The sequence below is a fragment of the Saccopteryx leptura genome, chromosome 8 (assembly GCF_036850995.1).
Source record: "Saccopteryx leptura isolate mSacLep1 chromosome 8, mSacLep1_pri_phased_curated, whole genome shotgun sequence".
Classification (NCBI taxonomy): Eukaryota; Metazoa; Chordata; class Mammalia; order Chiroptera; family Emballonuridae; genus Saccopteryx; species Saccopteryx leptura.
In genome coordinates, this window is record NC_089510.1 from 52,894,854 (window position 1) to 52,914,512 (window position 19,659).

The 19,659-nt window shown below is 52.6% G+C and overlaps 1 protein-coding gene and 1 pseudogene across 5 annotated transcripts in view; both read right to left on the reverse strand.

Moving 5' to 3' along the window:
• The window catches only part of MYLK (myosin light chain kinase), a 291,028-nt gene that overhangs the window by 60,703 nt on the left and 210,666 nt on the right, over positions 1-19,659 (reverse strand). For all 5 annotated transcript variants that reach the window (XM_066347834.1, XM_066347833.1, XM_066347832.1 and 2 more), the window contains one exon: positions 11,493-11,579. In XM_066347834.1, the coding sequence (XP_066203931.1) occupies positions 11,493-11,579 (87 nt within the window). The remainder of the gene's footprint in view (positions 1-11,492; positions 11,580-19,659) is intronic.
• On the reverse strand, positions 1,230-2,351 carry LOC136380039 (actin-related protein 2/3 complex subunit 2 pseudogene; annotated as a pseudogene).

A 19,659-nucleotide genomic window follows, 5' to 3' on the forward strand; every position in this document is an offset into this window, starting at 1 on the left:
AACTAGATTGAAAGATTTTAGGATCAAAAATGGAAACTGTGAGGATGGGTCCATTCTTTGGGGAAAAGAATGCAGTGAAAGATGAGAAGGGGCCAGGGTCTGATCCCTGGAGATGCCCACAGTGAGGAGTGGGACTCCGAGAGGCAGAAGGAGGGCAGTCACTGTCACCAGGGCGGGGAGAGGACGGGCACTGGGAAGTGGGCTTGAGGCATGACCCGCACCCGGTGGTGGGTGGTGTGGAAGAGGCAGAAGGAGGGCAGTCACTGTCACCAGGGCAGGGAGAGGACGGGCACTGGGAAGCGGGCTTGAGGCATGACCCGCACCCGGTGATGGGTGGGACTCCGAGAGGCAGAAGGAGGGCAGTCAGTGTCACCAGGGCTGAGAGAGAACGGGCACTGGGAAGTGGGCTTGAGGCATGATCCGCACCCGGTGATGGGTGGCATGGGAGAGGGCAGGTGCGGTGGGATAATGTCGGAAGTCACTCCAGAGCCGAATCTCAAGTAAATAGGTACGAAGTCAGCTAACCCACCAAGAATTCTGGAGGTGAAAGGGATAAAAGAAATGGGTGACAGAGGAGGAATGTCAAACTAAGGTTTCTTCCAAGAGAGAAAGAGTCAAGTATGAAGGTTAGGAAAGGAAGAGCTCAAAGATGCGAGACAGGAAGAACATGGAAAAGCCAAATCCCTCGGGAGTGGACACTGGATCAAATGTGAAATACCCAGGACTGGCTGAGCCAGGAAGCCCTTGATCTTCTTCATCCGGGCTTTTTGGAAGAGAGAGGGTACAGCTGGAAGAGAAAGGCCCTCCAGCGAAGAAGAAAGGTTTCTATCACAGCCAGGATCTGACCTCCTGTGGAGAGCAAAAGCCATCTGATCAGAGGAACCTTGTAGAGGGCTGTTGTGGGCTTAGTTGTGTCCCCTTAAATTCATATGTTAGTCTTAACACCCAGTACCTCAGAATCTGACTGTAAGATAGGCCCTTTAGAGAGGTAATTTAGTTAAAATGAGGCTGTTTTAGGGTGGGTCAGTTCTAATCTAATCTGACTAGTATCATAAGAAGAGAAAATTTGGACACAGAAGAAAGGCCGTGTGAGGACACAGTGAGAAGACAGTCATCTACAAGCCAAGAAGAGAAGCCTCAGAAGAAACCAAACCTAATGACACTTTGCTTTTGGGCTTCCAGCCTCCAGAACTGAATGCATTTTAAGCTACTCAGTCTGTGGTATTTTGTTAGTGCAAATTAATGCGGCTATGGATGGGGTTCTTGGGGCCAGAAAAAAGGCTGACAGCCCCTGGAGTGGCGGGCCAGGAGTTGGTAAGGAGAGGGCAGTAGCACAGCATGAAATCAGGTGATGCCAAGTCCCATCCTATATTCCCAGAAGCCCTGGGTAGACCTATGTGCCAGAAGTAGAGTCTGAACTAACATCCATCTTTCTGTGTTACAATAAAATGGAATTGAAAATAAGTTTGCAGTTCCACCAGAGGAGATTCCCTGTGGTTAAAGAGGACCTGTGGGCTGCGTGGCTGGCTCTGCATCTTTCTTTGAACTCTGGCATGAACACCTTTCTTTCTTATTTTATTTATTTATTTATTTATCTTAAGTGAGAAGCAGGGAGGCAGAGAGACAGACTCCCACATGTGCCCAACTGGGATCCATCCAGTAAGTCCCCTATGGGGTGATGCTCTGTCCATCTGGGGCTGCTGCTTTGTTGCTTGGCCACCAAGCTATTTTAGCACCTGAAGCAAGGTCATGGAGCCATCCTCAGTGCCCAGGGCCAACTTGCTCCAATCAAGCTATGATTTCGGGAGGCGAAGAGAAATAAAGAGAGAGAGAAGGGAGAGGGGTAGGGGTGAAGAAGCACATGGGTGCTTCTCCTGTGTGCCCTGACCAGGAATCGAACCTGCGACATCCACACACTGTGCTGATGCTCTCCCACTGAGCCAACTGGCCAGGGCCTCATGAACACCTTTCCAAAGACCACATCGTTGTTATCCTTCTCCTTCAACACTGCTGAAGACTACTGTGATTCTGTCTTTTTTAGGCTCAACATACACGGCATCATCACCCCTATAATGGATAACTGCTCTGTTTTCTCCTTCTTTGCCCTCTTCTTCAAACTGGAAGTATTTCTCAAAGAAAGAGGCAAAACAATTTCGTTTTAACACGCCAGTCTGATGCACAGTAGAATCCTTGGACGCAGGCAGATTTCCAAGGTTGTGTAGCAAAGAGACATTGTATCCTGATTCTGGATTTACCAAGAAACTACCATACACTCTCTTCAGTAACCCATTAGCACCAAGTGCCTGATGTTCCTTGTAGAATTTCAAAGAAATACTGACCATCACTTTTGTTTTGGGTGATGGTACATAACATAATCAACAGTTCAAATGCTATAGAAATGTTTACCTGAAACCTATGACTCTTTTTGATCAATGTCACCCCATTAAATTTAATTTTCTAAGTAAAATAAAAAGAAATTAAAGTTGCACAAATAAAGGCAACACAACTCTCTTAAAAAAAAGTTTTATGCCCTGGCCGGTTGGCTCAGTGGTAGAGCGTCGGCCTAGCGTGCGGAGGACCCGGGTTCGATTCCCGGCCAGGGCACACAGGAGAAGCGCCCATTTGCTTCTCCACCCCTCCCCCCCTCCTTCCTCTCTGTCTCTCTCTTCCCCTCCCGCAGCCAAGGCTCCATTGGAGCAAAAATGGCCCGGGCGCTGGGGATGGCTCTGTGGCCTCTGCCTCAGGCGCTAGAGTGGCTCTGGTCGCAACATGGAGACGCCCAGGATGGGCAGAGCATCGCCCCCTGGTGGGCAGAGCGTTGCCCCATGGTGGGCGTACCGGGTGGATCCCGGTCGGGCACATGCGGGAGTCTGTCTATCTCTCCCTGTTTCCAGCTTCAGAAAAAAAAAAAAAGTTTTATGCTTGTTTGTTCGTAGCTTCTGCTGTTTGAATTGCTTAGCATTTGAAACTGGTTTGGTTCCCATCAGTAAAAACAATTTTAAATGTTAACAATGTTCTGTATCCTATTCTATACATATTTTATAGGACCATCTGCTGCAAGCCATTATATTCCGGGTTTAGGGGAACATAGTTTACAGATTGGAAAGCAGAGTCAGCTGACTGTAAAACCTGGTTTCTCATAGAGAGGCGGATTCAGTGAGTTGTTTCTCACCCACAGTCACATCACCCTTTCTCTCACTTGGCTCTTACCCCAACCTAACACAAGCAGGGCACCTCACATTGTTTCCATGTCATGGAAAGGGAGATGGATTTGCATAAAAGTCAGATGACTTGCTAGGTTCAAAACACGTCCAAAACCCAGACCAGGACCTTCTCCCCATACTGCTGCTTGTCCCCATTTCCCCCAAGGTCCCTCCCCACCCACATCCAGTCACCAATATATGTCAATTCCATCCACTAAAAACCACCTCAGTCTGCCACTTGCCACAACCCCACTGTCACCATTCCAGTGCTAACGATGCTACCTCCTAGGCCTTGCCATCCATCCATCTGCAGCCAAAGCTGTCTTTCTCAAATACAGACCTGATGTCAGTCCACTGTTTAAACCTCTTCAGTGACTGCGCACTGCCGCTTAGGATCAGGTCCAACTCACCTTACAAGGGCCTTGGAGATCTATCCCTGGCTTTCATCTCCAACCTTTGGTGCTCAATAATATCAGTAGTTCTTAAAACTGTACAGATTGCTGGCCTTCCTGGGACGCTAATGCTGCTGGTCCCTGCACCAGCTTCTGGGGGGGTGGGGGGGACACTGCTCTCTACCCCGAATGCCTTTCAGTTTCTGCAATGCCAGGCCTCTGCCCTCAGTTCTTTGCTGACTGTTGAAGACTCTTCAGGCAGGTCTCCGCTCACGGATCACTACTGTGAGGCGGGGTTGCATGTCTTTCCGAGGGGCTTCTCCACACCCACTACAAGGCACTGCAACTGCAGAAACCTGCCTCAACATGCATATACGACTGCAAGCTGGGTGGGGACAGAAACAGGAGCCATCCCGCTTACCTCTGTGTCCCCAGTTCCCAGCACAGTACTTGGCACATGCTTGAGAAATAGCTATGAGAGGCATGAGTAGAATCCCTGAGGATCTCTGTTAACCTGGAAATTCCTGAGAACACTCCTGGGCTCTGATGCTGAGACTTAAGTCCTGGGGGCTTGACTCCTTGTGCAATTTCCCATGGAAAGGAGAGGCCTCCTGGCTTACCAACGAGATGGACCCAGCCAGTGCTGAGCCTTCCACTCTAGACAGGAGACCGTCTGGGAGAAGTGAGTAGTCCGACAAAAACATCACGATCACCTGGGCAGCGGGCCGGCCAGCCTCCAGCTGCCTGCATAGCCCACCCTCTGTTTCTGCCCCAGCCTGCCCAGGTTCGAACCTCGTCCTGGCCTCCTGAGCCTTCCTCTGTCCTGGCGGGGAGGTCAGCACCCTACCTAAGTTTCCAGACTGTTCAGTCTGAAGCCATCTGCATCCACCTCTCCAGTGAATCAAGGGCAGAGAGCCCAGAACAAGAATTTGGGAGATATTTACAGAGCTTGAAGGCAGGTCTCACAGAGTCAAAAGGCTCAGAGATAACAAAAAGCAAGGGAAAATTAGGGAGGTCGCCTGGACAGCCTTGGGTACAGGGAGGTCCCTGGATCTCTGCCTCTCTGGGGACATTGCCCTTTTTAGGTAGTTAACTAAAAATAGACATCAAAATCTTCACAAGTCCCCAAATCACCATTAACTTTTTGCCAAAGGCTCCTGATGAGGACTTGGGCGGGGTGAAGTGTGAAGGGAGCAGCCCCCCCCTACAAGCTGTGTCGGAGCAGGAGGGTGGCAGGGGACCTGGGCGGGTGAAGTGTGAAGGGAGCAGCCCCACCCTACAAGCTGTGTCGGAGCAGGAGGGTGGCAGGGGACCTGGGCGGGTGAAGTGTGAAGGGAGCAGCCCCACCCTACAAACTGTGCTGGAGCAGGAGGGTGGCAGGGGACCTGGGCGGGTGAAGTGTGAAGGGAGCAGCCCCACCCTACAAGCTGTGTCGGAGCAGGAGGGTGGCAGGGGACCTGGGCGGGTGAAGTGTGAAGGGAGCAGCCCCACCCTACAAGCTGTGTCAGAGCAGGAGGGTGGAGGGGGACCTGGGGTGGAAGGCTGAGTCCTGGTGCCCGGCGCTGGGGTAGGCTCGGGGCTCCGGGCCACTGGACACCACCTTCCCTGCACACACCAGGCCCCTTCCCGGTCCTTACAGATTTGTGCAGATACACTGGCTGTCTTCCCAGAATTAGCATCTCTGGGCAAATTTCCTGCAAGCATCCCTCATGGCAAAGGCTGCCACGTAAGATTCCAGAGGAATACTGCTCCTCCTGACTGACTGCAAACGCCCCTTGCCAAGCCCCCAGGACACAGGGCGTCAGGAGGGTTTGAGAGAGGCCGCCGGCACTGAGACAGCGGTGCCAGGGCTGCTTGACTGGCACCCTCCAGGCCCTCTGCGAGGGGAACCCATCCTGCCACTCAACTGGCTCGTCGGAGACGGTGGGAGAGCTGGGAAGGGGCTGAAGCAGCAGCTCCTGGGTGGTCACAGGGTCACAGCCTGGCAGGTGGAGGGTGGTGGTGGGCACCATCACTCCTCACAGACCAATACTTTGGTTGGGAGTAACAGGGAGTTGGTACCAGTTTTCAGAGACATTCATAGAAATACCCCAGCTTCTCCCCCAGGGTCCACGTCTTTCACTGTCAAGTGAGTCTTGATGCCAAGTCTCAACCTCTCCAGCATTTATTTATTTTCAGCTCCGTGAATCCTATCAGGATTTAACATTCCCCATGATCTGGAGAGAATATTTAAAAGAAAGATTTGATTCCAGGGAAACCTTTTAGGAAAACTGGACACTGCCTTTGACATCCAAAGATGCTTTCAGGTTGACATGACTTTTGGTTTCGGAGACCCATGAGGAGGCCAAAACAAAGATACCTACAAATATCATAATCTGCGAAACTTTAATTTTAGTTACTAGGGGCACATATTCCTATTAGACCAATTGTTTAGAGAAAGAGAGAGAGAGAGAGATTTGTTGCTCCACTTATTTATGCACTGCACTCATTGGTTGATTCTTGTACGAGCCTTGACTGGCGATCGAACCTGCTATCTTGGCGTATCAGGATGATGCTCTAACCAACTGAGCTACCCAGCCAGGGCTTACAAGCATCATAATCGGATGGTCCATCATGGCGCCTGAAGCCAAAGCGACCGAGGACAGGCATGGAATACTAAGGGGCATTCCACCTGCATCTTCTCAAATTCTGGAAATATGGTGGAGGCAGGGACTCAAGCATGGAAGCTCGTGAATCAATTTGAAAAATCAAATATTTGTTATATTGCCGCTTCAGGCCAGACACTGACGATTAAGAGATGGACAGGCCCTGGTGTCTGTTCTCAAGCCGTAAAAGCGTCCTACAGATACCCATCTTCCTCTTTTCTAAAAGATCATCAGCTCTACAGACTGACAGGAAAACCCCCGAGTCTGTTCCTGCACTTGCCTGGCCTCATCTGTCTTTCCTAAAACCATCTCTTGAGCCCCACTGATGTCCTTTTCACGCACAGTTGCATTCCGCTTCCTTCCCGCTAGCACACCCTAAACCTGGCCTTGGGCGTAAGACCCCCTTCCTGGCAGGATGCTTCTGCTGCTGCGGAACACAGCGGTGCTGGCTGCAGCTCCCACATCAGCCACAGCGGCGGGGAGGGGGTGGAGGAGGGGGTGGGGGTAAGCTGACCTCACCCGAGCTGTCACTTACAAAGAGCTCATTCCACTGAATGACCTGGTGTCAGAGCTGGAAGAGCTGGGGTCAGTCGGAGAAAGTCCCCATTTGACAGGTGAGGAAGCCAAAGTCCAAAGGTCCAAAGGCTCTGACCAAGGCCACATGTTCAGTTAATGACAGAACCAAGACCTTTGTCCCCTGCTGTCTAGGCAGTGGCGACCTGCCCACGCCCTGTGCCTAAGCCGCTGTGCCCACACCCACTCAGCTCAGGGGCGGGGTTCTGGGTGCCCCTCTCCTGGCACGTGCACTCCTCTCCTGTTCTTTCTCCAGAGGTCACAGACAACCTGCTCGGGGCTGGAGGAGTCAATGACACTCCAGGTGTGCTGCCATTAAATACCCACCACGTGGGGAAACCAGCCATAGAGGATGCTGGGACAACTGACAAAAACTGAGTATAGACATGGATTAGACAGCAGTATTGGTTCAATATTAAATTTCCTGATTTTAATACTTGTATGTGGTTACATTCCTAGGAGATATACAATGAGGTATTTGGAGGTCAAGGGCATGATATCTCTAATTCATTCATAACTAGAATATGTAGATCTGTATCATGAACATGAATATATATATACATGAACATACACATAGTATATACATATACATGATATATTGTAAATATATATCTGTACAACTATATCACGAATGGCAAATATTATATATGATATAGACATACAGAATGATAAAACAATTAGAACAAATGTAAATAATTGGTGAATCTAAGTAAAGCATATGCAAAAGTTTCTTGTACTATTCTTGCAACTTTTCTACAAATTTGAAAATATATCAACTAAAAGTTATTTTTAAAATTCCCATTGAGAGGCATGCAGCAAACACCCTGACAGGTCTCAAGATCCAGGGAAGCACGCCCTCTGTCCCTCTGCCCCTCAAGTGGGCAGACAGAAGCCCTGCCCAGGCGTGTGGACAGCACAACGCATGGCTCCGAGACTGCGGCGAGGCACAGCGTGTTTGTTGTGGTGGAACAGAGAGCGGGGGCGGGGGGCTCACAGTTCCACATCTTACCAGCTGTGAGACCCTGGGCAGGAAAGTTTAGTTCTCTAAGCGCAGTTTTGTCCTCTGTAAAATGGGGACAGCTCAGTAGGGTGAGACTTGACTAAAGTGACACAGATCGAGCACCTAAGAAGGTGCCTGTAGCACGGGCACACGATAAATGCTCGTTTTGTATGACGAACAGATGATCTGGAGTCAGGTGTCCTCACAATGTTCACTAGCATCTGTGCAGCTCCTCCCCCCAACAATCATCTCCTTCCTCCTCCATCAGCCACACTCTTTCCCTCCTTCAGAACCTGGCCAGGGTCTGCCCTACCCTGGAATCTTCCCGCACGACCCTCCTCACTCCTGTACTCGTGAGTCGGGGGCTGGCTGGTTAATGCACTCTGTCAGTTTTCTCCCACGCTTCCTCTGGGGGCGGGGCAGGCTGGCTCAGCAGTGGCGGTGCCCCCAGGGGCTCTCAGGCCCCATGTGGACGAGTGCCGTCCACTCTCACACAGCAGCTCACTTAGAGGACTGAGCACGGGAGCTATGGGGGAGGGTGTGCAGACAGGGATCTGGCCACAATCTGACAAGAACACCTCTCAGCCTTCCCTGGGTCATTGGCAGGAAAGATGGATTTCCTGGTCAGAGTAGGTACTTCCCAGCCCTGGACAAAAATGAACACACTGCACAGCCAGGCCTCTCAAGGACACGAGTCCATGGGCCTTCTCATGGAACCAGAGGTATCTGGGACTGCGGATGGCAGTGCCAAGAGGAGAAGAGCCAGTTGCAGAGGTGCACAGATTGTGACATATTTGCATATGTAAATGCAAGTGCACAGAATAAAGTGGTGAATATATTTGAGGTTTGGGGGGGTAGATGAGAGGCCTTTCAGAGGTACTTGGTATATTTTAATACTGTTTAAAATGTTTTAAAAAGAATGCATGTATACTTAACTTACGTGATTAGTAAATAATACAAATGATCCCCCAGTGAGAAGAACTGCAGTACAGACCTAAAAGACACCCTCTTCATTCCCCACTCGGGCAGCTGCCTTCCCAGGCGCCTCCAGGGAGCAGCAGGTCGGGGGGTGGGGGTCTGGGTGGATGGGCCAGCAGAGGAGTTCTACGCGGCCATTGCTGTGCATGGAGACACACTTCCACTCCGTTGGGGACAAGACGCATGTCGGTACGTCTAACGTGAAGGCTCTCTACACAGAGTGAGGCTGCCCCTCAGCAGGCAAGCAGCGTCTGCTGGAGCTCGTCCAGTCATGAATGCGCTCATCCTCTGCAGAGGTGACGCACTTGCTGCCAGCCCTGGCTGTCCCACCAAGCAGCACTGGGGACCGAGCCGCTTTCCTGCTCCCGCTGGAAGGGTGAGAACCCAGGCTTCCAGCCTCCCTGCCACAGAGCAGAACATCTCTCCCGAAAGTCTGGACACTGCCTGAGATCCCCTGAGGACCTGGGCCTGAGGGGTCCCGAGATGCTCACCCTCAGGAAGGCTGTCCAGCAGGGCTGTTCTGCTTCTCAAACCAGCAGTGCAGGGGCCCTAGGCTTTCCTGTGCAACAGCTGGTTTCCAGCCTGACCTACCACACACTGCAATGGCCTGGGAGCTGAAACAAATACCAAAGTCTGCCCCCGCCCTGAGATTTTAATTTCATCTGTCTGGGGCACAGCCTGGGCAGCAGTGTTTTTAAAAGCTCCCCAGGTGGATCTAATATGCAGCCAGAGTGGAGAGCCCCTGCCTAGAATTGGATGATGACAACCTGGGAGTTTTCCACAGCCCTCTCCTCTCCAGGGCAAAGCGCCTGGCCGGTCTGCTCACTGTCTCAGCTTGTTTTTCTCTTTCCCTGCTCTCCTTTGACCCCGCTCACCTCCCTCAGGGCCTCACCGGAACGGATGGACCAGCGCTGAGGACAGGAGGCTGCCGCTGACCTCCCTGCCTAACGCCCTGCGCTCCTGCCTGTGCCCCAGCGCTGGTGAATGGCCTGTCAGACCCCTAACTCACTAGCCCTGGGTGTCTTCTGAGATCCCGCATCTCTCTGCTCACAGTTCCCACAACCTTTAGAGCACGGGCATAAGAAATCCTGTGGCAAGATAGAATCATTAACTCATTTTACCAGGGTTTTCTTAGAATTGTTTATGCGCTTCCAACAACTTATTAAAGGCCCACTCTTGATCATGTGAGGTGCCGCATATGGTTCAACACCCATGAGCCACGGTAATTGCACTGCGGCAAGCCCGACACCCCGAAGGCTGAGCAGCCCCCCGATGGCCCGGATGGTATGTGCCAGGGAGCCAAGCTCACCACTAGAAAGGGACACAGGTTGCTTTGAAAACAAAAGAGTAAAACCGAGTCACAGAACACTGTGTTGTAATGGAAAGAGAGAAACAGGTTTTGAATTAATTAAGCTCAATCACTTTCCTCTACTAGTATCGGTATTTAAGGGTTTATCTTGTCTGTTTTTTAAACATAGTGTGTGTTAGGGATGTTCAAGCAATCCCACACCCTCTGCTAAAACTGGAGGGTTCAAGGCATAGTTCTAGCAAAATTAGACCAATACTTGGTCAGTAGGAGAAGCCCAGCTGCTGTGCTATGACTTCTGTGGACTTCTTTTGCCTCTATTAAAGAAAAAAACAAAAAATATACATATACACACATACAAATTACATTTCCAACTGCATTGGTATAAAAATGAATATATTAATATTATGAATTAAAGCATTTTCTTTGACCTAAAGTTTATGTTTTCCTTCTAATTTTATAAGCTGCTAGGATATTTTCCTGGGCCTGTAGAAGTACTGTGGGCTCTACGCTCCTGGGCTGGAGACTCGGAGAGAGGGAGAGAGCCTGTGTCGCCACAGGAGAGGGCCCTTCCCCTGGGCCAGTCATAGCAGGGAGCAGGGCATGCTGACAGGGGCACCGGAGCAGGCCTGAAGCCCAGCTGTGCCCTCAGGGCACTCAGAGCGGAGGAGGGAGAGTGAGGCGGGACTCATCGCCATGCCCGGGAAGAGGACAGTCAATGGCGGAAGGCAGCTGCTGAGTGCTACGGAGCTCACGGGAGGGGGCTGCTTCCGGCTGGAGCAGGATGAGCTCTGGGATGAGGTGGCTCGTCCGTGGGAGCCTGGCCCATGAGAGAGGGGCCGGAAGGAAGGTGTAAAGGAAGGACCGCAGGGATGCCCAGGGCACACTGAGGAGCTCAGTGTGGCTCGAGGAGAAAACAGGAGTCAAGGAGCTGGGGCAGCCCCTGGGAGGGAGGCTGAGCTCCAGGGCAGAACGTGTGTGTGTGTGTGTGTGTGTGTGTGTGTGTGTGCGTGTGTGTGTGCGCGCCGGGGCAGCAAGCACGGGAGGTTCACCTGCACGGGACCAGGCGTCCTGGGGGCTGCGGGGCTCGCGGCCAGGGGGGAGGTCGGAGCCACCGTTTCAAAAGGTCTACCTGCCGCGGGGAAGACTTGCTGGCGAGATGAGGAGCTCTCACAGGAGTCTTGTGAGGAGAGAGGGCCTGCCTGAGGCTGAGGGTGGACGTGGATGGGCAGCACCACTCAGGCTGTGGGGGTGGGGGCAGATGGGAGGGCCTGAGCAAAGGCCACTGGCTCTGCCTCTAGGTGTTCACAGGACAGCTGGGCGGGCAGGCGAGGAAGCAGGGGTCTCCGAGGCCGGCAGCCTGGGGCTGCCCAGAAAAGCCCACCGAGTACTTACTCTCTGTTCCTAGCGCAGGAGGAAGGGAGCTCTTGGGCCTCCGGGCTTTCATCTCAGGGGCCTTGGCATTCTCACTGCCAGGAGCCTCTGGAACAAAACAGGTGACAACAAACATTAGCAGAGGAGGCTTCTCAATAAAAATCCCACCCCAAACTGAACGGCAGCCCCTCCCCTGCCCAGTCCTCTCCGGGGGCCTCACTGCCTGTGGGGCAGCCAGCGCCTGCGCCTGGGACCTGCTTCCCCAGAGCACCAAAGAAGGAGTGTCCCTGCGCCGGGCCTTGTAAACCAGGGCAGAGCGCAGTCGCCCGCAAGATAGATGGACGGGCTATGCTGGGAGCTGGCTCTGGCGTTCCCCTCTGCAGAGGCACCTGCCGCCAGAATCACAGCATGCAGGGCAGGGGGACGTCAGCGCCCCTCTGCTCACCTCTCCCCATCCTTCCCCTTCACTGGGTCTTAACTCTCTGAAGGCAGACATTCTGCATTTCCAAAAGTCTGCTCTGTTTTGAGAGGTCTCTTGTATAGAGGAAGGAGGGAACAGGGTCCTGCCCTTGGGCTCACAGTCTGGAGGGGCTTGTAGCCTCTGGTTTCTTGGACTTCCTTCTACATATGGACACTAACAGTCAAACCTCCAAACCAGACCAAGGTCTCTGAGCAGGTGGCTGGCATGGCTCAACTGCTCGGGACTCAGCCTTGAGCCTTCGGTGGGGGCTTCTGCACCCCTCCCCAAAAGGGACCCCGCGAAACCCTGTGGCAGCAGCCTCCTGGGCAGAGCTGAAATGCTGCATGGGTGCGTGCACAGACCCTCAGGACTGTCCTCCACTCTCTCCTCCACAGGAACGCACCATGTGGGTAATGCCAGGGAAACCCCCCCTGGTCGGGGTGGTGGGCCGGGCCGGGCATGGGTGCGTGCACAGACCCTCAGGCCTGTCCTCCACGCTCTCCTCCACAGGAATGCACAGGTAATGCCAGGGAAACCCCCCCTGGTCAGGGTGGTGGGCCGGGCCGGGCCCTCACTGGGCCCTGAAGAGACTGGACTTAGGAAGTTGAGGGGAACTACCCAGGGCCTCAGATAAGCAGCAGCTGGCTAAACCACTATCACTAAGCTCCAGCACGCTCCCCACAGGCACTTTCTTCAGGACCGCACTGGGAGGGAGCCTCCCCTCAGAGCCCCTTCCTGTCCGTCCTCTTCCTGCTCCTGAGGAGAGGAAGCTCAGGGGGAGAGAGGAGGGCTGGGGCTTTCCAGCGGAGGCCTCAGCCACATTCCTGCGGCGCGGCTGGGGCGGAAGGGCCCTCTTGCTGTGCCCGCCTCTTGGATGGGCAGTCCAGGGGCTAGCCCACGCTCTGTCCCAGGGGTTTGGAGGGAGGGTAGGGGAGCAGAGAACTCGGGGCTGGCACGTGGGCTGCTGGTGCTCCCATCTAGATGCACTGCTCCTTTTAGATGGCATCTGGGTCTCCTTCCTGCTCCAGAACGTTGATCTGCCCATATAAACCCCTCCACACCAGTCAGGCTTCCTTCCCAAGCTAATGCCTGCACGCTCCCTACCAGCTGGGTCATCCAGGGCTGGAGGCCTGAGGCCAGGGACCGGCACTGTCCAGGCTCACGGCCACAACGGGCACACTGGCTCCAGGAAGTCGGCCCAGAGCTGTACACGCGAAACTACAGGAACAATTAGGCAGGACTTTGAGCAATATGTGACAGGGATGGGCCGAGGGAAGCAAGCTAGAAGCAGCCCTCTGAAGCAGCCCTTGCTAACCAGGTCTCCCTGCCTCCATTCCCCCTGCGTGTGATCCTGTTACCACTGTATGCAGAAGCAAAAAGCCCCAGATGGTGAGCAACACTAGTTGTGTCTTGTGTCCTCAGTGGGTGGCCCACATGGCAGAGAGCACTGAGGATGACTACATTTTCTCACCTTGGGTTTTACCCCTGGCATATTGGTTACAGGAAAATCCTCAGCACATATTTGTCGATCTCAGTGGTTCTCAACCTTGGTTGCACATTAGAAGTACTTGTACCTGTCTGACCAGGCAGTGGTGCAGTGGATAGGGCATTAGCTTATGGATGCTGAGGACCCAGGTTAGAAACCCCAAGGTCACCAGCTTGAGCGTGGGCTCACCAGCTTGAGTGTGGGATCATAGACATGACCCCATCATTGCTGGTTTGAGCCCAAGGTCACTGGTTTCAGCAAGGGGCACATATAAGAAAACAATCAAGGAGAAAGTAAGGTGCCACAACTATGAGTTGATGTTTCTCATCTCTCTCCCTTCCTGTCTCTATGTTTGTCCCTGTCTGTCCTTACTCTCTCACTAAAAAAAAAAAAAAAAAAAAAAAAGTGCCTGTACCTGGGTACCCCACTCCCCAGATCCTGGCTCAATGCTAATGGGTCTGGGTCAGGGCCTGGGTGCCAATGCTGTCCAGAAGCTCCACAGATGATACTTACATGTCACCAGGTTGAAAACTGCTGGTGTGTGTGTGTGTGTGTGTGTGTGTGTGTGTGTGTGTGTGTGTGTAGAAGTGGGGCTGGGGCACAGGGAGAGAGTTTCAGGGACTAGTCCAAGAGGCAGGAAAAGCTGTCAGGTTTCCCTTGATATTGGGGATGAGGGTGTCAAAAGCAGTGCATGGGGGTAAGTCCATGCCCCTTGTCCAAGGGCCTCCCAGCCCTCCTTCTTTCAAGACCAGCACTTCTGACATGCACTGATGACAGTTTAAAGAAACGTGCACCCGGAATTTATCTGTTCCCGCTTTTTAAGGAAAAGGAGGAGAGGGCAGCCCCTGCACAGACAGCTCAGTGCTCCTTCGCCCCAGCAGTCTGCCAACTTTCTCACGGTGAGTTCCAGGGCGCCAGAGGAGGGCGACGAAACAAAGAAGGATCAGGGCTTATTCTGTTTGTTTGTTTGTTTCTAAACTAATGGGTAAACCGAGCATAGGGTGAGAAGCCAAGTTTTCCTGGGTTCCTGAAAGAAGGGAGAGAGGGCCTGAGATTCCTTCTCTCCTGGTGCTGTTGGAGGGTTCTAGTCTGGGCTTTGTCGTTAGTAATCTTGGGATCATGGGCAAATAATTCCAACTGCCCTGCGTCTCTATTTCCACATCTGTACAAAGGGAGTGACATTTACTTTCTCCACCCCACGCTGTTACGAGGCTCAAAGGAGAGGATGCATGCAATAGTGCTCTGGAGAACAGAAAGGTGACTGCTCCTGTTCGCCACATTTCCTTGCCTCCTTCCAAATCTGCTCGCACACTCCCCACCTTCAGACAGCCCGCCCTGACCAGCACCTCTGCTTGTTCAAGCCTCTGCGTTGGTCCTCAGCTGTCAGGTGCTGGAAGTGTCAGGTGAGGGCACTTCCTTGCCATGTGCCTTGAGCCTGGTTTTCAGATGTTCTGTGCACCTTATTGTTCCATCTGGCCATGAGGAAAGGGGCTCATTTTCCCTTTCAGACCAGGCCCACCCCTAATTTGGAGCCCTTCTTTCCTCTGCAGCCCTGTACCCCCACCCCATGGGGGCTGTGCACACACTACGAGCCACTAGACCTCCCTGAGAACCACAGCAAGGAGTGGGCTCCAGGACCATGGGCTTAATCAAAACCAGCTTGGTGTGCACAGCCGCCCAGGGGATAAAAATAATAGTAATAAAAGTTTAGGAGCGGCTTGTATTTTCTGTCTATTTTAATCAGGTGGTGATGAAACTGAACTCCATTTCTAGATCTGGGCCCCAGGCCTGGAGTCCTTTGCTGGTCCGGCTGTGCCCTGAAGACGCGTGGGGGAGGAAGACGGCGGGGGGCATGTGAGGGGCGACCACATAGAGGAACACGGGGCCTTCTATGGACAGCGCCTCGCCCCTGCACTCCCAGCCTCGCTCTGGGCTCCCTCCTTCAGGGCATGTTTTTTCTTCTCCCCCAGGAGTTGCTTCCCTGAGTTCTACCCCTAGGAGGGGAAAAGAGGTGTGGGGAGGCGTTTGGGAAGGGGTCCGAGTTTTCAGAAGCCCCATGATGGGGCAGGAAGAGGGGCTGGCCTCCCTCTCTGCCCAAGAGCAAGCAGCCTGCTGGCGTAACCATGAGCTTGGTTAGGAAGCAGGTCCTTTCTGGCTGTGCTGCCAGACCTTTTCCGCTGGGAAAACGACAGTAACAGCGCCCCAGCAGAGGGCTGAGCGGGATGTAGAGTCATGGCTGGCATTTACTGCGTGCTTATCTGTGCCTGGCATGTTTGTTTCATGTTAAGCCATACTATTCACCAATATTCAAGTGTTTTTGACGACCAAAATGCCAATTTTATTCAGTTCACACTAATACAAATTAGCTGCCTGTAATGCTAGTAAGAATAAATGTGAAAATGGGAGCCGGCTTATGAGTATGGCAGGACCAAGCCAACGAAACAAGGTGAGGCGGAGTCTGGGCAGCAACGTCAGAAGAGGCTCAGGGGGATCTCGTGTTAGGGAGCCAAGGCTTGGGTTTAAACTCCCACCTGGTGAGTGATCAGCTGCGTGGCCTGCAGCAAACACTCAGACCCGTGCGCCTCAAGTCAGGCTTTTTCACTATCACTCCCTGGAACTCCCTTGTCATAGTCACCAATGAGCTCCACCTGCCAAATCCAATGGCCAAACTCAAGCCATTGTATTGTACTTGGCAGCAGCATTTGACACATTGATCACCATCATTCCTTTCTTACCAAAATGATCCATTTTGATGGATCATTAGGTTTCTGGGACACCCCTCTCTCCTGGAGTTCTTCCAGTCCCCCTCATCTTCTTCACAGATGCCTGTGCTGCCCTCCTCCCTGACGAATGTGCCTCCTTCCCTGCTCCATCCACAGCCACTCTTCAGGGACCTCCTTCAATCCCAGGGCATTCGATGGCCTCATGCGTGCATGGTTCTCCTTCCTATCTCCAATCTTGGCCTCTGTCCTCAACCCGATGCATCTAAATGCTATGTGACGTGTCCGCCTCGATGTCTAATGGGCATCTTCAACTTCACATGCAAGGAACTCTTGCTTGTTTCCCCAACCCTGGCATTCTAATCTCACTAGGTGGTACCAGCCCTGATCTGCACATACTCCGGCGAAAACTAAGCGTTGCCTTTGATGTCCCTTTCTCCCCATGTCCAGTTCATCAGCACACCCTGTCAGCCCCACCACCAAATAGCTCATGGATCTGATCGGGTCCCACCTCTTCCACGGAGCCTCAGCTGCCGGGACTATCACAGTTACCTCCCAGAGGGTCTTCCTGCTCTCCCGCTCACCCCCTGGGTCTGGTCACCACACAGCCACCCGGGTGACCCTTGAGATGCTCGGTGCTGTCCCAGCACACTTGCAGTGAGACCCAGTTTCCTCGTTGCAGCCTGCGTGGCTGGGCACTCGGGGTGCTGGTCCACCACCTCATGTCTCACCACACTGCCCCCGACTCAGGCTCAGCCACCTGCCTCCTTACCACCTCTGGCAAGGCCTCAGGGCTTTGCTCTCACTATCACCTCTGCCTTCTGACATCTGGGACTCCTTCCCTCACTTCCTTCAGGTCTCTGTTCAAATGTCACATCCTGACAGGCCTCACAGCCATCTTCTCCAAAGCAGCCTTCCCTCCCCCATTACCCCTTGGCTTTTTGCAAGCATGTGACATTTTTGCAAGCATGTGACATTGCCTGAGATTTTATGACATATCTGTTGTCTCTCCCTTACTAGAAAGTCCCTGAGAGTAGAAACTTATTTTCTTCACTGCTTTTAACCTCAGCTCCGGGAGCAGTGCCTGGCCCAGAATGGGCACTCACATATTTGAGTGAGTGATGGGTGGGTGCCCACTGGAATATCATCTCCTAACACACACGTGCACAACCTTCCTTGGTCGTGAAGCCCTTGATCTCACCAGCAGTTGAGGTCAGATGTCCCTAGCCAGGCTGGCTGGGGAGGGCGGCCAAGGCTGGGGAAGGGCTGGGTGAGGGCACTGAGGTGTCTCCTGACTCCTGTTTTGGGATTTGGCCTACAAAGCATCCTCACCTCCCACCTGGGTCAGAATAAGAGGAAATGGATCGCTCAGACCAGATATGCAAAGGACATCCCAACAGGAGGGGCTGTTACTAAGGGAGACCTGGAATTCCTGGAGAGGGGACATTGCCATGTTATTCACTAGACAAGAGGCCATACGAGCTAGTGAAAGGGCCCAGGCTTCAGAAGCAGACACACCCAGGTTCAAGTCCTGCCCGTGTAACTCCCTGTGCAGGGTGGCTCAAAGGGCGTGTGTCAAGATGAGGGACACCCGGAGACACTGCATTGCCTGCGTACTGTCCTTGTAACCAGGGAAGGCTGCTGAGCCTCAGTTTTCTTAGTGAGGAAGACACTCTGCCCAGCTAGTCATAAACTAAAAATGCACGAGTCAGGCCTTGAAGGTCAGCCTTTTCTCTTCCCGGTGTTTTCTGGCAAGGAATCTCTAGGCTTCAGATTCCTTCTGTGGTGCAGCTCACGCTTGCCTTCTGCCACACTTGAAAGAAAGGGCCATGTGACCATAATCAAAGTGCGCAGCCCTGGCCAGGTAGCTCAGTAGATAGAGCATCATCCCAGTGGTCTCAGGTGTAATCCCCAGACAGGACACACACTAGAAGCAGCCAATGAGGGCACAACTAAGTGGAACAACTAAGTGGAACAATGAGTTGATGTTCCCTTCTCTCTCTCTCCCTTGCCCCCTCTCTCCCTTCCTCTTTCTCTCTCACAAATCAATGGGAAAATTATAAAAGAAAGAATGCACAAAGCACCCCTTTTCTTAGGGAAGAGACTCAAATAGCAGGATTAAAATGGCCAGATCTGCTTATCTCCCTCTGCCTTTATCATGAGAGAGAAACAGTGAGTGTGGTTAATACAGAACAGTCAATGAACCAAAGTCATTTTATGAGCTCGTAAAGGGTACCATTATATTGGCCACAGACGCACAGTCTTAGCGGTGTTCGGCATAGGCTGTGTGAGTGACAGTGCTGTCAGGGGGCAGGGCCCTGCTCACTGGCAGGGGGAAGCCTGCCTTACCTCAGAATCAGCTGTGTTCCCCACGCCCAGTGGGGAGGGACCTCCTGCCCCTCAGGGGGGGGGGGGGGAAATGCAGGATGTGTCCTACCCAGAGATCAGGCGGGCAGCTGCAGAGGGAGAGAGCTGGAAGGCCCCACTGTGACTTGAAAACTTATTCATGGTTGCCTCCTATGGCAAGTAGTTCTTTGACGTATTTTAATTTATGACTCATTTTGAGAGTTTGGTTTAAAACCAGGGATCCTTTCTTTACAAAAATGCTCTCATCCACACACATACAATTTTGTCCATAATTTTCAAAGGGTTTATGGAGCCACTGGGATCTCTAGGTTAGTGCTGTTGCCTTGGAAAGAGGGGGCACTGAGCCCGGAGACAGACCAGGACCGGAAATGACCCCGATGCCTGGGCCCAGGAGGGGAATGGTGCTGGAAAGGCAGGGGAGCCAGGAGGAGGCTACACTCCATCACTACCTGCCCAGAGGGGGCTCTCTGAAGGAAAAATGCCGTTAACGTGGCAGGAAGCCCACCTGCGTGCAGGACACTGAGGTACTCCCAGGATAGCAACGGGGGAAAGAGAAGGGGTCAGGGTGGTGCCCTGTCTCTTTGAAAAGACAAAACAAAACCCAACTAATTGAGAGGCAGTCCTGTTACCTCAGCTGGTCTACCTCAGACCCCTTTCCTAGCTCTGCTCCAAAGACCTGGCTGCCAACCGTGGTCTGAGGCCAAACCCGGCAGAGACCTTTCGCAGGAACTAAAGATAGATAATGAAGCTCATCAAGACTGATGGAGAGAACAAGAAAATGAACCACAAGGAGACCAACTTATGGGGGGAAAAGAAAAAGCCCCATAAGTTGCAGAATGAATTCTCCCGAACTTTTTTTGTTTTTAGAAATTAAAGTTAATGAAGCCCAAAACTTAAAAAAAAAAAAAAAGAACCCCCAAATATATTCTGTAGGAGAAAAGGAAATTTTACTTAAAATTATTTTGAAAACAATGTTTGGTTTTAAAAATAAACCATGTGCTGTTTCTCGCAAAGGCGCTGACATTTTGCAGATAAGGAGAAGGATTGCTGTCCTGCCTTCAGCCAGCAGTGTAAATAGGGCTCCGAAGCGGGGTGGGGGGAGGGGGGTGGGGAGTGGGAGGGTGGGGGGTGGGAGGGGGAGGGGTCCAAAGCGGA